Raw genomic sequence first — 19,038 nt, forward strand, 5'->3', positions numbered from 1 at the left:
ATTCAGTGATCTTTCCAATTCAGTTGACATTATAAAAGCCCTGAGAGATTTAGCTTCATGGAAACTCAAGTTCTCTGGAGCTGGTCCTGGTAGGTTGGGATCAGGAGGTCTATGTTGAATAGTGACTAGGTTGAGATTAAGGCAATCTTGACAGAGGCAGAGCTCCCACTGATTCTCCTTTAGCAAGAATACAGGTTCTTGGATCACTATAGCATAGTGCCTATATGTGGGGAATCCTGTCTCTGATGCAAAAAGCAAGTATACCTGCTTGGAAGGAAACTGCATTGTGGGAAGCAAGCACCCCTACATAACAGTTGCACTCACAATGTTAGGGTAACTTCTCATCCTGGTCTGCATGAGCTACCAAGGTGTGAGTGTACTGCCAAGGGAACAGAAAGGTAGTGGGGGCATGGGCAATGCTGGTGATAGACAGCCTCGATGAAGCAAAGAATATGATAGGAAAGTCTTATACTTCCTGGGGGTGAGGGGAAGCTGTGACAGATGGGTGTAACACTACTCTCTTGGGATGCTTCCCCCATTAGCTGCCCAATAAGAAGTGGTCTCAGAAGTCACAAGTTACCAAGGCTGTTTGTCCATCAGTGAGCAGGAGAGGTTTGTGCACAGGGAAGGCTTTAGGTCTAGTAGGCAGTTGGATCTGCTGGACCAGAGCCTGACCCAGAAAGCTGCCTGCTGCCCTCTAAGCCTTTGTCCTGGAGATAGTTGTCTCACACTCTCAGCTATCTGGGAATACTAACCACCTTTCTTTGCAAAGGTTAGGGGCCTAGGCAACTGACTCCCTCACTGTGCCCCATTGCAGGACCAAATGACTTTCTATAGGCCAGAAACACACACATACACACACAGCCTGCCTCATTCAGAGCTGTCTCTACTGATGGCCAGTGAGTTGGAGAAATTAGCAGTTTCCCTGCCAGGTGTGAGACTAGAAACAAAATGTATTCCATTTTTCTTGAGGCTGGAGCTCAGCACCTCCATATAGAGGTGCACTTAAAGCAAGGAGCAGAACATCTTGAAGGGAGTCCCCATGAATTTTTCAGGCTTGCAGCAGCAACAGAGGGACATCAGGCCAGGGTTTTGGGGTGTTTTGGCATCAGTAGCTCTGGCTCACCTCTGCCAAACATGCTATTTGATGGCTGACTTCCTCATTCATGCCCTATAGGGCTGCATTGCCTACACTGAGGAATGAAGCAAGGCAGTGCCATTATCCATCCCACCAAAGTAGGTAACGATTCTTGCCCCTCTAATGCATCCTCAACCCAGAGGCCAAAATGATCTTTTCAAAACACAAATATGATCCTGTCACGCTTCAGTGACCTCCCACAGCTTGGGAACAGTAAGATCCAGAAGGCACAGCATGATACGACTGTTCTACTATCTTTATAGTCGGCTCTCCAGGTAGTCCTCCTCCTCCACTCACTCAAGTCATACTGACCTCTGTGCTCCTCCAATGAACCAAATTCCTCCTCATTTCAGAGTCTACTGTCCCCTTTTACAGACCTGGTTAATGCATACTCATCTCTCAGGTCTTCCTGTTTTTTATGCTGTTTTATACTCTGGTTACATGATACTGCTTCCCTTCATTGTACTAGCATTGTTCTAATTCTCTAACCATGTGTGTGACCATGTGATTACATCTTACTCCCACAAGACTATAAACTTCATGACGGCAGGCAATGTACCCATTTTGTTTACTTTGTTCCTGGTGCCAAATACAGTGCCTGACATAGTATATACTCAACAAGTTTTCTTGGAAGGAACAAAAAGAAGGAGAGAAGGAGGGAGGTAGAGAGGAAGAAAGAAAAGGAGAGAGGGAAGAAGGATGTAAGGAAAGAAGGAGGAAATGAAGGAGGGAAGCAAGCAGGGAGAAAGGCAGACAAGGAGGAATGGAGGTCCCAATGGGGCAAATCGGGAAGATATCTGACTCTCCATTTCTAATGGGAGAACTAGAAGGGTGAAATGTAGCTCTTACCTGAAGCCTCAATGCTTAAAGGCAGAAGTTGAACATTAAAATTTTGTCCATGGGATAATGCTGAGTTCAAACCACAGAAGCAGGTCCAAACAGGTCATCAGAGCAAAGCAGGTCTGAGGTGAGTATTAGGTATAGGGCAAAATAAGAATGGGAAAAGCAGGCAAGATGAAGGCAAATAAGAAATAATCTGTACAAATTCAGGGCATTGTAGGACAAGTCCACCAGCTGGGCTTATTTCTTTACTTAGCGGCTTTTTATGCATGGGCAAAGCAAGTCTGATTAAAGGGACATAGACCCCACATAGTTGCCATATATAGATATGTATTGCCCTAAAAGCTTAATAAATTGGGATTCTTGTACATAAACCATTTTCTTGTGGGCCTGGTTAACTCTGGGTACACTAATGAGACTGAACTAAGTTAAGAGTGTATGCCATTTCAAAGTGTAGGACTGGATATTAGACCATGGTGCCCTGCATCCATGCTGGAGCTCAGCGAAGCTCTGCCTCACAATCAGCTGGCCCCTCCCTTCCTACATCCCCAAGACATTCTCTTTTGAATTCAGTATCTTTGAACCAAAGTTATCAAGCTCTGTCTCATATTATCTCTCTTTTGATCATCAGCTCCTGGGGAACAGGGAAAGTATCTTAGTTTATTTTCTCATCTCCTACTGAGTCTTGTACAATGACTTCAAATAACAAATGCTCAAAAATTATCGAATAAATATTACTATATATTTTGTAGGTGCTGGAAGTGATTACTCCAGTGAATTTGTTAACTTCTTGAGGAAAACCTTTTTAGACCTAAATTCCTTCTAAAAGCATAAGGAGCTGGACTAAATAATCTCTAAGGCATTTCCAGACTGTAAACTACTGGAACAGTGACAAAGTTATGTCACGTATGTAACTCTCTATTATTTCTAGTGTATTATTGGGCACATAGTGGGAACTCAATAAATGTTTGCAGTTAAATGACTCCAATACAGATGTATTTAAGTTGAGAAGAAACACAGAGATGTGTTTCTGAAGTTTCACATAAGTTGCTTAAGAGTTTGACAGTACTTAAAATATATAAAAGAAATTTCTTATTAAATGGATTCTGAAGGTAAGTCTTTTTTTTTTACAATATTTGCAATTACTTCGTAATATAATAACTTCTTAATTTAATGCATTTTTTAAGTTTCACTTTTTACATATTAAGGTTGCTGATAATAGGAGCCAACTCACTTACTATTGACTAAATCAAGCTGTTCTTCATAGAGGGAACTGTCCCTGTTTCTAGTCTTACAGATGACTTCTTACTTTCTCTCATACACACACACTCACACACACACTGTCACACACACACACACACACACACACACACACACAGAGTTTCTCCTTTGTGTCTTAACTCATATTTACAATTTGGTAGGTCTATCCTAAATTATAATGCTATGATAAAATTTTCATTTTCTAATACTCCTTTCCACATTCCTCCCTCTTGTTTAACCGCAAGCCTCATCATTTTTAAAAACAGGTATGCCTTCCACGGTGTCTGGATCTTCCACAGAATCTAGACTCTTCAAGGCATCTGTCTCGGATGGTCGCTTTTGCATGAGCATGCTGGAAGCTGAAGCTTCCCCAGCTGAGAAGCAATATCTCTTGGTCATCCTCAAGGTGGAATTCAGGGAAAGGAGTGCTCCTTATTCTCTTTCATTTTCCCTATGACTCTCAGCTAGCTGTCCAGGGCCTCCCGCACTCTCTCCCCATAAATCCAGTGAAAAATTAGAGAAGTGTTGACTTTTCTCAACAACTGCCTTACCTCAAAAAAGTTCTACTCCTTTGACATAAATGGGGGAAAAGCAGAACACATAACAAGATACTTTGAGGGTGGAAGAGTATAAATCTTGTTCTTCTTCAACCCCCAAGTCTTCCTTATATACCTGGGGCCTATCCCCACATATCAGTCCAAAATCTCACCTGGTACTTGTACAAGGAAAAGACAGGACCCAGTCATAAACATTTTATCACAACAGGGGTGGAATAAACAAGTTTAGTTGACCCCTAAAGGTTGCCTTTACATCAAGTCTCATATCCTGCACTGAGACTCCTTGCAAGAGAATCCATCTGTCACTGGAGTATGATCAGCAGACAATGGTACCTGTTCTCTGAGGAGTCCTGACTGGCAAGACTGAATCAACATATGAAAAATTTCAGATGAAATTCCTTTTTACTCATGGTTGTCTCCTAGAAATAGAGCTTAATCCAAATCAACAGACCTGTGGAATGATTAAGATGGGCAAAAGTGACATGAACCAGGTATGTTCAATATTAATGGGCTGTAGGACCTTACAGTATTAAATGTCAACATATGAAGTGATACATATAATCTACTTTTATACATTTGACAGGGCAAGATATCCTGAACTCAGCAAGCATCTCCTTCTCTAGCAGCTGAGAGTAGCTAAAAGGCTGGGTGCCTGCAGAGGCTTCCCTTCTTCAAGTCCGAGCTCAGACTGTGGCTGTCATCTGCGTCTACAGTGCTTACTTAGAATTTCTCTACGACTTCTAGACAGGGCCTGGGTCACGGCACCCATCACGTTGAGGGGCTTGATAAAAAGTCTGAATGAACACACATTTCTCCTCATTATTTTCTCTTAAAATTATGGCACAGATTAAAGATTAACCAGTTCAGTACCAGGAACAACACGACGGCCATTTAGATGTCCAGAGGGCAGAATCCTGGGTTGGACCCTGGACAGCTTTCCTCACACATCCTGAAGTGTTTCAAATTCCTCCAAAGTTCTAAAAGATTCTACGTATTTCCAGAGTCTAACCTAAGCCAACCCCAACATGCTGTTTTTCCCACTTTGCCCCAATGACCAGTGAAGCATGCTGTGGTGCAAAGAGTATAAGGCTGCAAGTTAAGAAACCTGTTTCATAGTCCCAGATCTGCCATGTACTTTGTAACTCTCGGAAATGACTCCACTTCTCAGACCTATATACTAAATTATCTCCAAAAACCTCTACAAGCACTAACGTTCTGTGATCCTCAATAAAACATGATATAGCCTGAGCTAGATTTAGCTCTCAGGTCTCCGTCAAGGTAGCCAGAGTCTGGCAGATCCAAGACCACAGCGAAAAGCTTCCATGGAAACCAGAGCGTGGGCAAAAATCGCCGAGCGGAACCAGAAGGCGGCGCGTAAGGCGGCCGAGGGAACACAAAAAAGCGAAGGACGATAGGGCACACTAACAGTATTCCAAGAACGAGAACAAGAAAAAGCTCAAACTGAAAGGGGAACAGAGAAATTATGACTACAGCCTTAGATGCTCCCTTAGCTTCTCAGGCCTTGCCACACTGCGCAGGCGTTCCGCGGCTCCTCAACTCTGCTCTTTGACCTCCGGCCCCACCCCCCCTCCTCTGCCGCCGCCACCGAGCAGCTCTTCCGGTGTTGTGGAGGCGGTTCCGGTTCGCGGCGGTTCCCGGGTTTTGCGTTCCGCGCCCGGCCGGAAACCCCTTCGCATAGCAGCCGGTTCCGGTTCGGTGAGTGGCGGCGGGAAGCTGGGGGAGGGGTGAGGATGGAGGGAGCCTGGGCCGGGAAGCAGTGCGGGCCCGGGCCCCGAAGCCTGGGCTGGGCTGGGCGGAAGCGGGGACGACTGTGGGGACGGCGCTTTTTCTTCTGCCCCGCCCCCTGCGACCCCCTCCCCTCCCCCCTGCTGTCCGCCGGCCGCGATCTGGCGGGTGGCCGTTAGTTAGGTTTCCCGAGGCCGTTCCTACAGGCCTCTTTTTCCCGGGTCGGGGAGAGGCCGTCTCCTTGCGGTTACGGTCGGCTCCATCTCAGCGCCGAGCCCTACCTGTGGGGAAAGGGCCGGTTGGGATTTCGGGGCTTTCCCGCCAGAGCGGGGGCTTCTCTCAAGGGAAAGCTGTTTTCACCGGAAAGCTCAGCTTTTCTGTTAATACCTGCTTCACCTCCCGCCTTCCTTGAGACCTGAATGATATTTCTCGACTACTTCTGCGTCTCACGTAAACATTTCTCCAACTCTTTTACTCTGTGATACCTCCCTGAGATGTGATATCGCTAGTGCCACCACCAGAAAGAAACGTCTGGACCCTCCTGCCCAGGTTATGAAAATCCCCTTAACTGCCACCGCTTGCTTACCTGGCTCATCGCCTCCTGGTAATTCTCTTGAACCGTCTCTTTCTTGGTGTACCCTAACGTGATCTCTCTGGACATATGCCCAGTTTCTCTTGAGCTTGGTGATTTCTGTTTATCGGTGCCTCTGCAGTATTTCCACTATCTTGTTGGCAATAACTTGCTACTTTATCACTTTCAAGTCAGCCTTGTTAAAGTCATTTCACTTCATGTTTGGTACACTTATTATATTTGGGGTGGTGGTGATTCTTATAAAATTTGTATAAAGCCTTTTATAGGCTGCCAATTATTTGACTTAGAGTCCTTGTTCCAGTTGGATGTTCTGAATGGAGTAGATCGCATCATCTCCTAAATCTTTATTCTTTATAAAGATAATTTGTTTTAAGGACTTGTGTTGAAAGATAGACTACACTGAATTAGAAATTACAGTTAAAGCGAAACCTTAAGCATCTCTTTAAGCATGATCCCTTAACCTTTTTCCAATTTAGAGATTCCCTTTTTTTCCTCTAGTTCCATTTTGGAAGCCTATGTTTTTATCTTGAGAAACCTCATTCATTTTTACCTAATTTGTATCACTCATCTGATGACTTAAATGTGGAGGGAGCAAATGGATTAAAAAACAGGTTCTTCTACCTCAGGCTAAGGTGATGTAGCTCTGACTACTGCTTTGAAAGTCTTACCTTTTCTTTACCTGACTCCTACATCTCCTACCAATTGCACCAGCTTTGTCTTGCTGTAAGTATTAATGATTCTGGTTTCCTCCAGTGGATAGGGAGATTCTCAGCAACAGGGACCCTTTCTTTTTCATCTTTGTATCTCCTAACCTGTATATTATTGGTGCACAGTAAATGTTTGTGTATGAAACAAGGTGATTCTTTAGTGTTTAAGGTGTTAGAGTGTAATTGGAAAGATTCCATGTAAAAATATGAAAAAAGGTGCATAATGATATAGTACAAACTGTTTCATATACATAAGTTTTCAGAGTTCAGAGTAGGATGATTCACATGATCACTTCTACACCCTTCTCATACGATAGATTGTTCTAACTACATCTTGGTTACTCATAAAGCTAATTGTACAATGCCTTTCCTCAATATATACTTTCTAATAACTTCACCATAGCACTAAACACTCACTTTTCTGATCACCTCTTTGTATATCTGTAAACTTATAAATGGTTTACCATACTTATTACATTGTGTTACCATCAGGACTTTGCTTTTTTTTTTCTTTAAGATTTCTTATCTTGTGTTCAGCTACTAACCTGACTTCATCTGAACACCTGAGACTACTTACATTCTTTCAGTAAATTAAATGACCAGTGTGAGCCAGGAAATGAGTTACTAGAATACTCTTCTTAAAGGGAAAAAATTCTTATGCTTGCAAGAATTTGGTGGCATCAGAGGTTCCAGGTCCAGCATTTCATATTGAATCTTGGGGTATAAAATAGCCTTTCTCCCACTGTAAATGCAAAGTTGCAAAATGAAAGTAACATGAGCACACTGAAGAAGCTGGATGTATCTGAATTAAAATGTAGATGTGGGGCTTTACTTATTAAAATTATAAAACAGTGTGGATTCCCCAGAATTAGCTAGGGATTACTTTTATCTTGCCAGAGTGTATGTATGAATCCTTGAAGAAGGGTATGTTAAAGGATATGAATTTTGTGATGTTTGTTGAAAGAGCATTTGTTTGGAAGTGAAGGTGCCTGAATTTTTTTGTCTTCACTTTGCCCTATCTGTATGATTTCAGGCAAGTCACTTAAAATCTCTGGACATAATCTCTAACATTCTTTGATTTCTTGCTTCCCTCTTCGTATCTACTTCAGCAATGCAAAGGAAGTTAACATGGGACTGTTCTGCTGGGCACCAGACTTTTTAATTGGCATTCTTAATACAACAAAAAAGGCTAGTGATGAATCCTGGCCCATGGACCCCCCCAGAGCTGGGGGCAGCTAGAGGACAGAGGGAGAAGGGAGGCAAAGTGTTCTAGGGACCTTGGAAGTGCTGAAATGATTGGACAATAGAAAATGATCAAATATTTTAAAAAACTAAGCCTGAAAAAAATAAAACCAAACTTCCCCACCCAAGCCAAACAGGTGTGCTTTGAAACTTTAAATATGATAAATGTTAAAATTGTGGCTTTGTTTAAAAAAAAAAGACTAGTTATGACAATTATGAAATGGCCTGAAAGAGTGAAATGTGAAAAAGCCGCTGCTAATTTATTGGTTGATAGGATTTTCTTCCCCTTAATGTGGGACCCAGGGAATTTAGCTTTATTAAAAAAGAAAGAAGGGCAAAGAATAACCTGGAGGATTACCAGATAGAAGCCTTTTATTAAGTTGTGTATTTGAAGCCTAAATCTAAGGCTTAAATTCGTTGGGAATCCTCCCTGGCAAGACTAGTAATCAGGTGATTACTCTGCTTAGTCTGTACCTATGCCAAGAAAAGCTCAAGCTGCCTTCCTTTGTGTATGCACTTTTTTATTGGGACCATGAAGAATTACCTGTGATCATCATCCAGTCTTCTCAGTAGATTGAAGTCCTGATAGTACTATGTAATTGATGAAGTGCTCAATCTCTAAAAATATGGTGATAAGATTATGAATATATATATAGGTATATATATATGTGTATATATATATATATGTGTGTGTGTGTGTGTGTATATATATGTGTGTGTATATATATAGCATCCCTAGTCTCCTCTTGGAAATCTGCCAAGAAGTCTGTTCCAACGGTACATTTATTAACCTAGTTCCACCAGTTAGGCTTTTAACTTCCTTTTTCTGGGCAAATTAGATACATCAGAGGAGAAAGTAATTTCATCTAGGCAAAGGGGCTTTGGTTTGGAACAGTTTGATTAATGATGGGGGAGAAAGTACTTAGTACAACTTTGAAGTAGTCTTTGTCCTCAGAAATAACTAGCTTTATGTTTGGCTGCTGTATAAGATGTATGAAAGAAAAGTCTTAATAGAACTACCACAAATTTGTCACTTGTTTATAAATGCTTTGGCGTGAAGAAATAGAGCAATGGATTGGGAAGAATTTTTAGGTTGTAATTTCAGTGTGGTCATTAACTTACGATCATATGCAAATTAATCTCCAAAGGGTTGGCTCTCTTAACCTGCTTCTTGCTGTAATATTCTGTGATTCTGTGAGTAGTGTGTAATTGCTATTTAGTGTAGCACAGATTGCAGAAATGTTTCGAACTACCTCAGTCTAGTTTTAGATTCCATTCTCTTCCCATCAACTTGACTTGCCATCTTATATTTTTCTCTACTAAGAATACAAGTGTCACATCTGAGTGGCTCCCTGTTCTATAATTATATGAAAGAGATGTTTCAGAAAGTAACACTTCTGTTTTCCGTCTTCTTTTATAGGACTTTGTATCTTTGCTAAAGTCAGTGATGTGAAAAGACCTGACATGGGTAAGACTTAGTATGAAATAGTCATTCAATCCTTTTAGTTACTCTGATTAGTTAATCTGGAGTGAAAGAATAGGTTTTCCTAACATTTTCAATATTTGCATCTTTGTGCTTAATAATTTTAAGGGAGATCTCATCCTAATTTTGTAATACAGTATACATAATACTTTATTAACAATTTTCTTTTGTTTGGGATATTGTGTTTAGCATCATTTTAAAGCATTTTCTTATTCATTTTATTGAAAAAGCCAGTAGCAAACATCACAATGTGCCAGGCGCTGCTTTAAGTACTTAAAATACTTTATTTCCTTTAATTTTTTAAAACCACCTTACAAGGGTTCCTAATAGGACCTAGTAGGTACTGTTATTATCTCCATTATATCAACAAAGAAACTGGCACACAGAACTTAAGAAACTTGCCTGGGTTCACACATTTATAACTGGCAGAGCCAGAATTTAAACTCAGGCAGCCTGGTTCCAGGGTCCTTGTTCTCTCCTACTATGTTATACTGCCTTCTGTATGACGACTAATTTGATTAAGGGCATTTAAAAATTTCATTTAGCTAGTGGCACTGAGAATTAATTGTGACTGGAATATTTTCCATTATTCATAGAACTTTGTATCTCTAAAGGGGATCAGTATAAGGTGAAGACTAGTAACCAATTTAGGAACAGGTTGAAAAGTCTGTACACGTAGATCTTGTAACATCCTATATGCTCCTTCGAAAACCACATTAGTCTTCTGTCTACTGTTTTTTCCTTTTACTTAGTCTCCCTTCTTTGTCCTGGTCATTGTTTCCTTTTTCTCTCATTGCTGATAATCAGTGTAAGTCTTTGAGTTCCCTTACTCTTACTTGTTCCTGTTCAGGCTCTTTTATAGTAACAAAGGTCACACAATGGTTATGAAGTAAGGTTCTACCACGATATTATAGTAATTGAGTTGATATCCTCTTAAGAGACATTGAATAAATTATGCTTTTTGCAGAAGAAAATTTCAGGTAGATCAATTTTTAAAGCACCTTTTGAGTTGAAACGGAGGAAATAAACCAGGGTTAAGAGTGTTTTGAATGGTGAAATTTTTTCCCTTTCTTTTGTATTTGAAATTTTTTCAGCAGTTAAAAAACAGTCAAATTTTTCTTTGGGGAAAGTTTCCTTACTTTTAAAACTTCGAATTAAACTTTTTATTGTACAGGTTTTGAACTATTTAGTAAATAATCTCAGTCAATTTCAAATTAACCAATTTCTGCACATTTGACTCTTTTTTGACAATGACATTTTGAAATTACTTGCCAATAGTTAGTTATGGAGGAGAGGTTTCATTTGACTGTAGAGCTGTTTGAGAATCATTTTTATTAGGTGAAAAGGTTGGTTCATAAGAAAGTAGTTATTGAAGAATTATATGATTTGAACTAATCCAGACCCTTTCCCCAGATGATATTGCTGATAGGATGAGGATGGATGCTGGAGAAGTAACTTTGGTGAACCACAACTCCATATTCAAAACCCATCTCCTGTCGCAAACAGGTTTTCAAGAGGACCAGCTTTCACTTTCTGACCATCAGGTTAGTAATAATTTTCTTTCCTTAATTAATGAATTATTTTGTCTTACATTTTCATCTAATGTAGTTTAAATGCCACACTCAAAAGCACAAACATATATGTAAACTTTTTAGAATCAGTAATTCTAGTATTTGAAATTCTGTTTGATACATTAAAGTTAAGAATCAGGCTGTGTATGAATTCTTTGAGAACAGTACTTTTTAGAAGAGTATTATTCTGAATATTACAATTACTGGTGCACAAATCAGTGCTCTTTTAAACTGATGTCTTAAAATTCTGAGCATTAAACAAGGGGTGGGAGGAGTGTGAAAATATACAGCTGCTCTGAGATTTCTCTGTGCTATGAAGCTTAGTTTGTCAAGGACTGGCAGCAACAGCATCACCTGGGAGCCTGTTAGAAAAGCAGAATCTCAGGCTTTACCCCATACCTACTGAATCAGAATCTATACTTTAAAAAATCTCCAGCTGATCTATATGCACATTAAGGTTTGAGGAATACTGTTAAGAAAACAGTCTTTCTCAGTAGGAAGGCCATGACTAATTTGGATGAGACCATTCTTTGCTGTGTGAATCTATCCCAAATAGCAGAATATTTGGCATCCTTGGACTCTGAGCACTAAATACCAGTATCATCTGCCCCCCATAGTCATTTTGATAACTGATTTTGTATCCACTGGGGTGTGGTACCACCCCTGATTAAGAACTCTCTCTGGAAAGTTATCAGAAGAATCAAAAAACCAGGTTGATTTTGTCAGCCTGTTTGATGTATGATACAGCTGGCTTTCAGAGCAGGGTATGTATCTAAATGCATATTACCTTCTAATGAGCATTCTTTTTGTATGAAGTTGTATAACATAATTTTGCCCATTTCCCTCCTTGAAGCCTTAATCATTCATCAGGTTGTTGATATGTTTTCCTTTCTTATTAGTATGTAGTTTACTTTATTTATAATATATAAATATAATTAATTATATGAGTTTGAAATATGTCATAATCTTGTATAATCGAATGTATTTTCCTAGTATAAATTTTTATTTCATTTTATTGTCAAAAATATGATTTAAGAAATATCTTTTGTTTTGTTTAGATTTTACCTTCCAGGCAAGGGAATTTGGACCGATCTTATACTTGTTCTACAAGAAGTGCAGCTTATAATCCAAATTATTATTCAGGTATGACGCATTACTTGGAGTCAGGGCATTTCTACCTTTCAGAGTTCTTCCTAGCAAATTGCTTGTGTTTACGATCTCTAAAAGTGAAAACATGTCAAAAGCAAAATGGTATTTTCTCCACTAAACCATTATTTTAATAAGCTGTGTGTGTGTGTCACTGCTATAGTACTTTACTGATCTAGTCTCAACCAAATATTTTTTAATGAAAAAGATTTTTTTGGAATCCATTCTCCTACTTGTTTATTATGCCTTTGTAATAAAGCAATACAGCTCTTTTTTTTTTTTTTAAGAAATGTGTATGTGATATGAAGGATATTTGTTTTCTATTGATTTAAAGCACGGAGCTAGCCTATTTATATTCTGAGTGAAACCATAAATCCTGAAGATTTATTTCTGCCCAAGCTGTCCCTCCACTAGGGCAGGAAATGTTTACATGTTTCTGTCTAGCACCTGCCACAGCCATGCTTGCGTATTCAAGGGCTTACCTTTTCAACTTGTGATCCATGACAGAAGTCAGCATTCTCTAGGCTATTCCTAGCCCCTGGCCTGCCTGACTTTTTATCTGCCCCCTTCCTAAGATCTGGATATCCAATGATCTGCCTCTGTCTTGAGGAAACTAAGTTTGTTGTTGGTTAGCCTCCTGGCAGTGTGACCCAGGAAGATTATAGGGGTCTTCCCATGTCTTTTCACTCCTCATGCCTTAATCTTCTCACCTGACCACAAGTATGGGAATATTAGCAATACTATTAAACCTGCCTCAGTGGGGTTTTTATAGGGATAAGTTGAGATAATAAATATGAAATGCAAATAATAATTACTGTTGTTATTTGGCTTCCTCAGGATTCTATGTCAGCAAGATGAGATCTCCTCCCCTAAAAAGACGTTAGTATGATGCTCTTTTAGATTTATATTATATTTAAATGTCATTTAGTGGGTGGTGCTTTACCCGGGGCACTGGATTTCCTCTCCTGGGGCGGGAAGTGGTCTCCACATAGTATGTGCATAATTTGTATAGAAAAATCAGTTAATTTTTTTAGAAAGTAACTCTGCCATCATTATTGTTGAAAAGGCCTTTCTGATGAGCAGAGAGCTGGAAATTTGGTTTGATAGCTCATTGTTAATTCTAGAGGAAGGACAGTTGAGTGGATAATGAAATCAGATCATTAATATTTTCATTTGAACTTAGGCTGTGTTTGCTTATAATTTTGTATGCTGATCTACCATTGGACAGAATATTTGGTTTTAGTTTAAAATAATTGCTTAATAATGAACAATCATATATAGAAAATTATACTCAAATTGTACTCAAAATCTCCTCGTTAGCTCACTTCTTACTTAACTCTGTGGTCTTTTTGGTCTTTTATCTAAGTATGTATCCATGAACACATTGTATGATTCAGAATATATGATCTTTTTTTAGCCCAGTTTTTTTTTACTTTCTATTTGTACGTTATTCTTCATATTTACCTTTTCCTGTTGATTTCTAATAATCTATGAAATTGATATGCACATTCACAATCCTTTATGTGCAATTCCAAAATCCAGAAGGCTCTGAAAACCAAAAATTTTTTCGTAATTTATTTGGCATCAAAACCTGACCTGAGCTGGTTTTACTTAGCAAAACGTACATGAACTGACATGAAACTTCTTATATTCTGTCTTTTATTTATCTCTGTAAATACAGTTATATATTTCACTTAGATATATCAATATGTTTGATTATAGGATGCTGCTTCAGATTGTACTTGGAAGCACTACATGGTGTATACCAGTTTATCTTTATAAAATTCCAAAAATTTTTAATGTAGAAACATAGCTTGATCCAGAGGGCTGTGATTTAGGATATAAGCCCATGCTTTCATTTGCTTCATTTTCTCTATGATTTATGTCCTTTTCACCCCGGCCATTTTCAGCTGTTATAAATAACATGACTTAAAAACATTTGTATATATACCTTTTCTCTTTTAAATTTCAGTAGATCTTGGATATTCACAAAGGATATATCTGAGATCATCTCATATCCCTATATTCTTAGCTCTGGTGCTATTTGACCAGATTCCTGGCCTTCTACTCAGTTACATGATTCTTGAGGATTATATTTTTTCTATGTCCTCATACCATAAGTTGATTGCCATGACAAAATATTACACCAAAATGTTTATCTCTCACTTGAAAACCATTTTTTTTAGGAAAAGAAAAGAATTACTTCATAACAGTTACCTTTATACATGATGATACCCAGAGAATACTAACAATGAATAATAAAACCATATTGAAATGAGGGTGCTGAACTATTAGATTCATTCTCTAAATTACAGCCTGAAGCAGAGGATTCAGATTTGTGCCTCTGTCAAATTTAATGTAGTCCCTGACAAAACAAACTTATGGCATGTCACAGACCTCCAAGATTGCTTCCTAACAATCAGAATTTTAAATCTGTGAATGCCAAGGGTCTCTATACTTACTTCTTATAATAAAGACTTTAATTCAAATCTGCTTTTTACTGTGTACTTTTTTTAACTTTGTTCCTTTGCCATACCCATTCCAATTCTTCCAAGTCCTGCAGAATTTTGTCTCTCTCCTATTCTGTCCCAATAATTTCCACTTTGATTTCTGTGGTCAGTCACCTTGAGCCTTACCTCTTGATTGGGCTAGACATGGGTCCCCAGTTTATCTGCCTTAGTCTTCTCATTCTGACTGCGTTGGTATTTGTCTCCTGTCTCACCTTGCTGTCCTCTCCTCCACTAAGATGAAAACAAACACAAGAAAGTCCCAAACTTTAGAATCTAAAGGATCTGAAGCATCCCACTTACTGCTTTACTGGATCTGTCTATTTCAAGCTTTTAAAATATTTGCTTCTTGATCCACTTAAGATTAGACTATTGAAACACTGTTTTGTTTTGTTTTTAATGTAGAAAGCAAAGAAAATGCTACACTTTTACTTTAATAATTTAGTGCTAGTCAGACTTCAAGACCTTTTGATTTTATTAAGAGCACAATTGAAAAAAAATAAAACGTTTGAAACCTTAAAGAAAAATAGTTTAAGATGAAAAATGATTTTGCTCATGCTTAGAATCATATCAATGTCTTATCTTTGAAAAATATTAATTAGGTTGCCAAGCTGGCATTTAGTAGGTAAGAGGAATTAAAGTATCCTATATTTATAATAACTAAATAAACCTGAACATTAATAGAAGCCGATGGTTACTTTCATAGTAGGTGATTGCCTGACACACTTTTTTTTTTTAATATAAAGTTTCATTATGTCCATAAAAGTATTGCCTGTCCTGGGGGAAAATTTGTAGAGAAAAGTAGAAGAATACCCATCATTCTATCATTGGAACACAACCAAAATTAAATTTTTGGTGTATTTCCCTGTAGTTTTGTGTGTGTGTATATACACATAAAAAGTAATCTTATTTGTGGCATTTGCAACCTGACTTCTTAGTGATGACAGAATACTAGGTTAAACCATCACCAAACAAGAATGTCCGCAGCCCCCTGTTGGTCCCTCTCTAGCTTTGCTCGATCACATGAGCAATAGAGGACTATTCAGTGATTTCATTGAGTGGGGATGGAACCAGTTTTTTCTGGTTAAGCAGATTGCCTGACCTTGTGCTTTTCCCTTGAATTTTAAAGCTAAAGCCTCTGTCAGATGCCAGTGCGGAGGCTACTCTGGCTTATCCTTGGTCTCAAATTTCATACCTGTCAGGGTAATCTGTGTTTTTCGTACACTTATTCCTCAAGTAGACGTCTATAGTTAGATCATTCCCTAATCAAATTTTAGCAAAAGACTGTGAGAGACAAAGATTCTACTGTTATTCCTTTGCGTTGACAGATTAACAATTTTCTGGTCCTTTAATGAAATTCATTTTCATTAGTCTCATGTCTCCATTCTTATAGTAATAGTAATAGATGTTAAGCATAGGTATTGATTACAAAGGAAAAAGGTTGTAATTCATTATGAAAGTAAGTTTAATAAAACTATTACATTAAGTTCTTCCACTGGTGCATCAACTAGTACTAATATCACTCCGACTACTGCTTTTTTCCTATCTCATTTACCCTAAGTTCTCATACTCCTGATCAACTTAAAAAAAACCCATAATACGAAACATTTTTGTCAGCTGCCTTACTTTCTGGATAGAGTAGCAAAAACTACATTAAATATTTTAAATAATATAAATACATAATGTGTAAAGTTCTCTAGTAAAATGCTTTGAAAGAGGATCTTCAAAATGATGTCGGTATTAGACAAAAATTCAGGAAGTAGAGAATTATATTCTCATTTTTCCTCTGGTGCTTCTCAGAGTTCCATAGCCTAACATCTAAAGTCATTTTTAAGGCATTGTTTTAAATTGTCCAATCCTGCTGATAGGGAAAAGAGAGTATAGAAATTATTCTACTCCAAGCCGAAACTTTAGAAGATGTTCATCATCCCAGTTTTTAAGCCACGAATCAGAAAATTCAAATAATCGTTAACCCTCACTTAGTCTGATTGCAGTAGCAAGCATCAGAGTATTGATATGTCTGACAATTATGACATTATGTGACTGAAAGTTTATTATACTAGAACCAGATGCAAATGATGGGTCATTTCTGCCATAAGCCGGCCAGAATAAGCAGCAATTAGGTTATCTCTGCTCTTAGACAGAGCCCCTGAGTCGTGAACATGGTAATTAAAAACAAGAAAGTGACACCAGCTGCTTATTAAGCAATAACTGTTGTTCATTTGAATTACAATTCTCCTTGGCCCTCCACCTGCTTTCTTACTGGTCTGGCCTACCTTCTTTCAGGCCCAGGCCTGGGAGTGCTTGCAAGATATAGTTGGGGTAAAATGTTGACTTTTGGTGGACACCACGGAGTCACATTGATGCAGATAAGGCACATGGCTGTGGCAGGATTCAGCTCCTTCATCAATTTTCAGGTTAGTATGGCTGAATCAATTATAGTTTGTAGAAGTTCCCTTACTGCAGACTTTACTGGCAGTTGAGACTGGGATCGTTCTTCCATGAGAGACATGGTGATATGCCACATTACTTTGGAATACATTGTTGGACATGGTTGCAGTCATACGGAGAACCACTATAGGTATTTGTTTAATTTATTCAAACTTTTATTCTTTTAGACAACCCTTCTTCAGACAGTTTTCTTGGCTCAGGAGACCTAAGAACTTTTGGCCAGAGTGCAAATGGCCAGTGGAGAAATTCCACTCCAGCATCAGGTTCAACTTTACAAAAATCAAGAAACAGCCGAAGTCTTTACCTCGAAACCCGAAAGACCTCAAGGTACGTGTTCTGGCTGCTTAGTTCACAAGCCCTTCCTCCAGTATAAGAGAAATGCCTATAAGATAGTTTTTACATTGGCATTTTAAAATAGTAACACCGTTTTGAACTTTAACATCGAACTAAGGACAAATTCATTTTGAACTTTCAACTTTGAATTTATTTCGTGTGAATTTTGGTGGCAGCCAAATCTTATCATTAGAGGAAGAGAATTTTGAGGGGAATCTTTGTGGATATGAGTATATTGGACCCCTTCATGATCAGTAAGGCTATTATGAACCTTAAAGTGAAAGTTGATCAGTTTCTGCAATTTCAGTAGCAAAGAAACCAGCACGTTTTATAGGCTCTCACATAAGCAGAGACCTGACTGAAACCAAATCAGCCTTTTACCTCATGGTCTTAGTCAACTACTTCTGTTAGAAAATAGAGTCACAAAGTACTTTATCCTTTTAGCCCAGCTTATAAATCCTGCCTATTTCCTCACCAAAATTATGCTGCTTATTAAAAGCAGATAAAGTTTGGCTTAGAAACTTTTCCCTCAAGAACTTTATTAGTAAAATATTGCTTTTTAATGTGGTACTTATGACCTCTTAAATATTACTCAGGTGATAGATTTTAGGTATGTGGGATCATTTAATTTCCTACTTAGTCAAAGCTAAGCTTTCTGGTGTTGGTGGAAACCAACAAGATAGTTTTTACTTTATTTTATGATTATCAGCAGATGGACTCTGGAAACACATGTGAGTAGCCCCCAGGGATTGTCTTCCCCACTTTTTAATATTTTTTAAAATTATGTAAGAATTCATTAATATAGTCACGTTGTAAAAATTCAGACATTGCCAATAAAGCCAAAGATCCTTTGACTATAACCCACAATCTTATTCCCATCCCCTTGGTGTGTTTACTTCCAAATCTTTTCCTATGCTTGTTTCCTTTCCCTCTCTCTTACTCATGTATAGCATGATATATATGCTGTGTAATACTATAAAATGTATAATATTGTTTTATCTTCATTAAAGATATTCTGTATGCATCATTTGACAAGTTGCTTTTTTTACTCAGTAATGCCATACTGTTACTTTTTAAAATAACGTTATTACAGAAACAGTGCACATGCTTTGTACAAAATTAGAAAATGCAGATGAGCACAAATAAGAAATGAAAACATTATATTCCCACCTGTCAGAGATCATCTCTGTAATTCTTAGTACATATAGATATTTTTCTGTTTACACATATTTTTTTTCCAAAAATTAGTTCATACTGTATATACTCTTGTAATCTGCTTTTTCAGTCAATCATCTTCTCTTTTTTGTTCAGTAAATTTTATCTTCTACATTAACTAAATTTACTAAAATTTTCATAGTTGACCTAGAAGTGTCTGCTGCAGCTTATTTGTCTGAACCAGTATCTAGTCTAGGATTGCATCTGGTAGTAGTCATCCCTAAGTCTCTTAGAGTCTAGAACAGCCCCC

The 19,038-nt window shown here is 38.2% G+C and overlaps 2 protein-coding genes across 6 annotated transcripts in view; one reads left to right on the forward strand and one right to left on the reverse strand.

Moving 5' to 3' along the window:
- Positions 1-6,233, reverse strand: part of PFKM (phosphofructokinase, muscle) — a 39,527-nt gene extending 33,294 nt beyond the window's left edge. The window contains exons 1-2 of one of the 2 annotated variants that reach the window (XM_072972907.1): positions 4,666-5,102; positions 1,988-2,100 (exon numbers count right to left, since the gene is read on the reverse strand). The gene's annotated coding sequence lies outside the window, so the exon portion shown is untranslated. Of the gene's footprint in view, positions 1-1,987; positions 2,101-4,665; positions 5,103-6,127 lie in introns of those variants that run through there. The other variant, XM_015238070.3, reaches the window with a different exon arrangement.
- The window catches only part of SENP1 (SUMO specific peptidase 1), a 46,594-nt gene continuing 32,785 nt past the window's right edge, over positions 5,230-19,038 (forward strand). The window contains exons 1-6 of one of the 4 annotated variants that reach the window (XM_031683062.2): positions 5,690-6,145; positions 9,503-9,550; positions 10,979-11,109; positions 12,195-12,279; positions 13,120-13,161; positions 17,408-17,567. In XM_031683062.2, the coding sequence (XP_031538922.1) occupies positions 6,094-6,145; positions 9,503-9,550; positions 10,979-11,109; positions 12,195-12,279; positions 13,120-13,161; positions 17,408-17,567 (518 nt within the window). In that variant the 5' untranslated portion in view covers positions 5,690-6,093. Of the gene's footprint in view, positions 5,512-5,689; positions 6,146-9,502; positions 9,551-10,978; positions 11,110-12,194; positions 12,280-13,119; positions 13,162-17,407; positions 17,568-19,038 lie in introns of those variants that run through there. The other 3 variants (XM_072972908.1, XM_015238068.3, XM_031683063.2) reach the window with 3 other exon arrangements.

The sequence above is a fragment of the Vicugna pacos genome, chromosome 12 (assembly GCF_048564905.1).
Source record: "Vicugna pacos chromosome 12, VicPac4, whole genome shotgun sequence".
Taxonomy (NCBI): Eukaryota; Metazoa; Chordata; class Mammalia; order Artiodactyla; family Camelidae; genus Vicugna; species Vicugna pacos.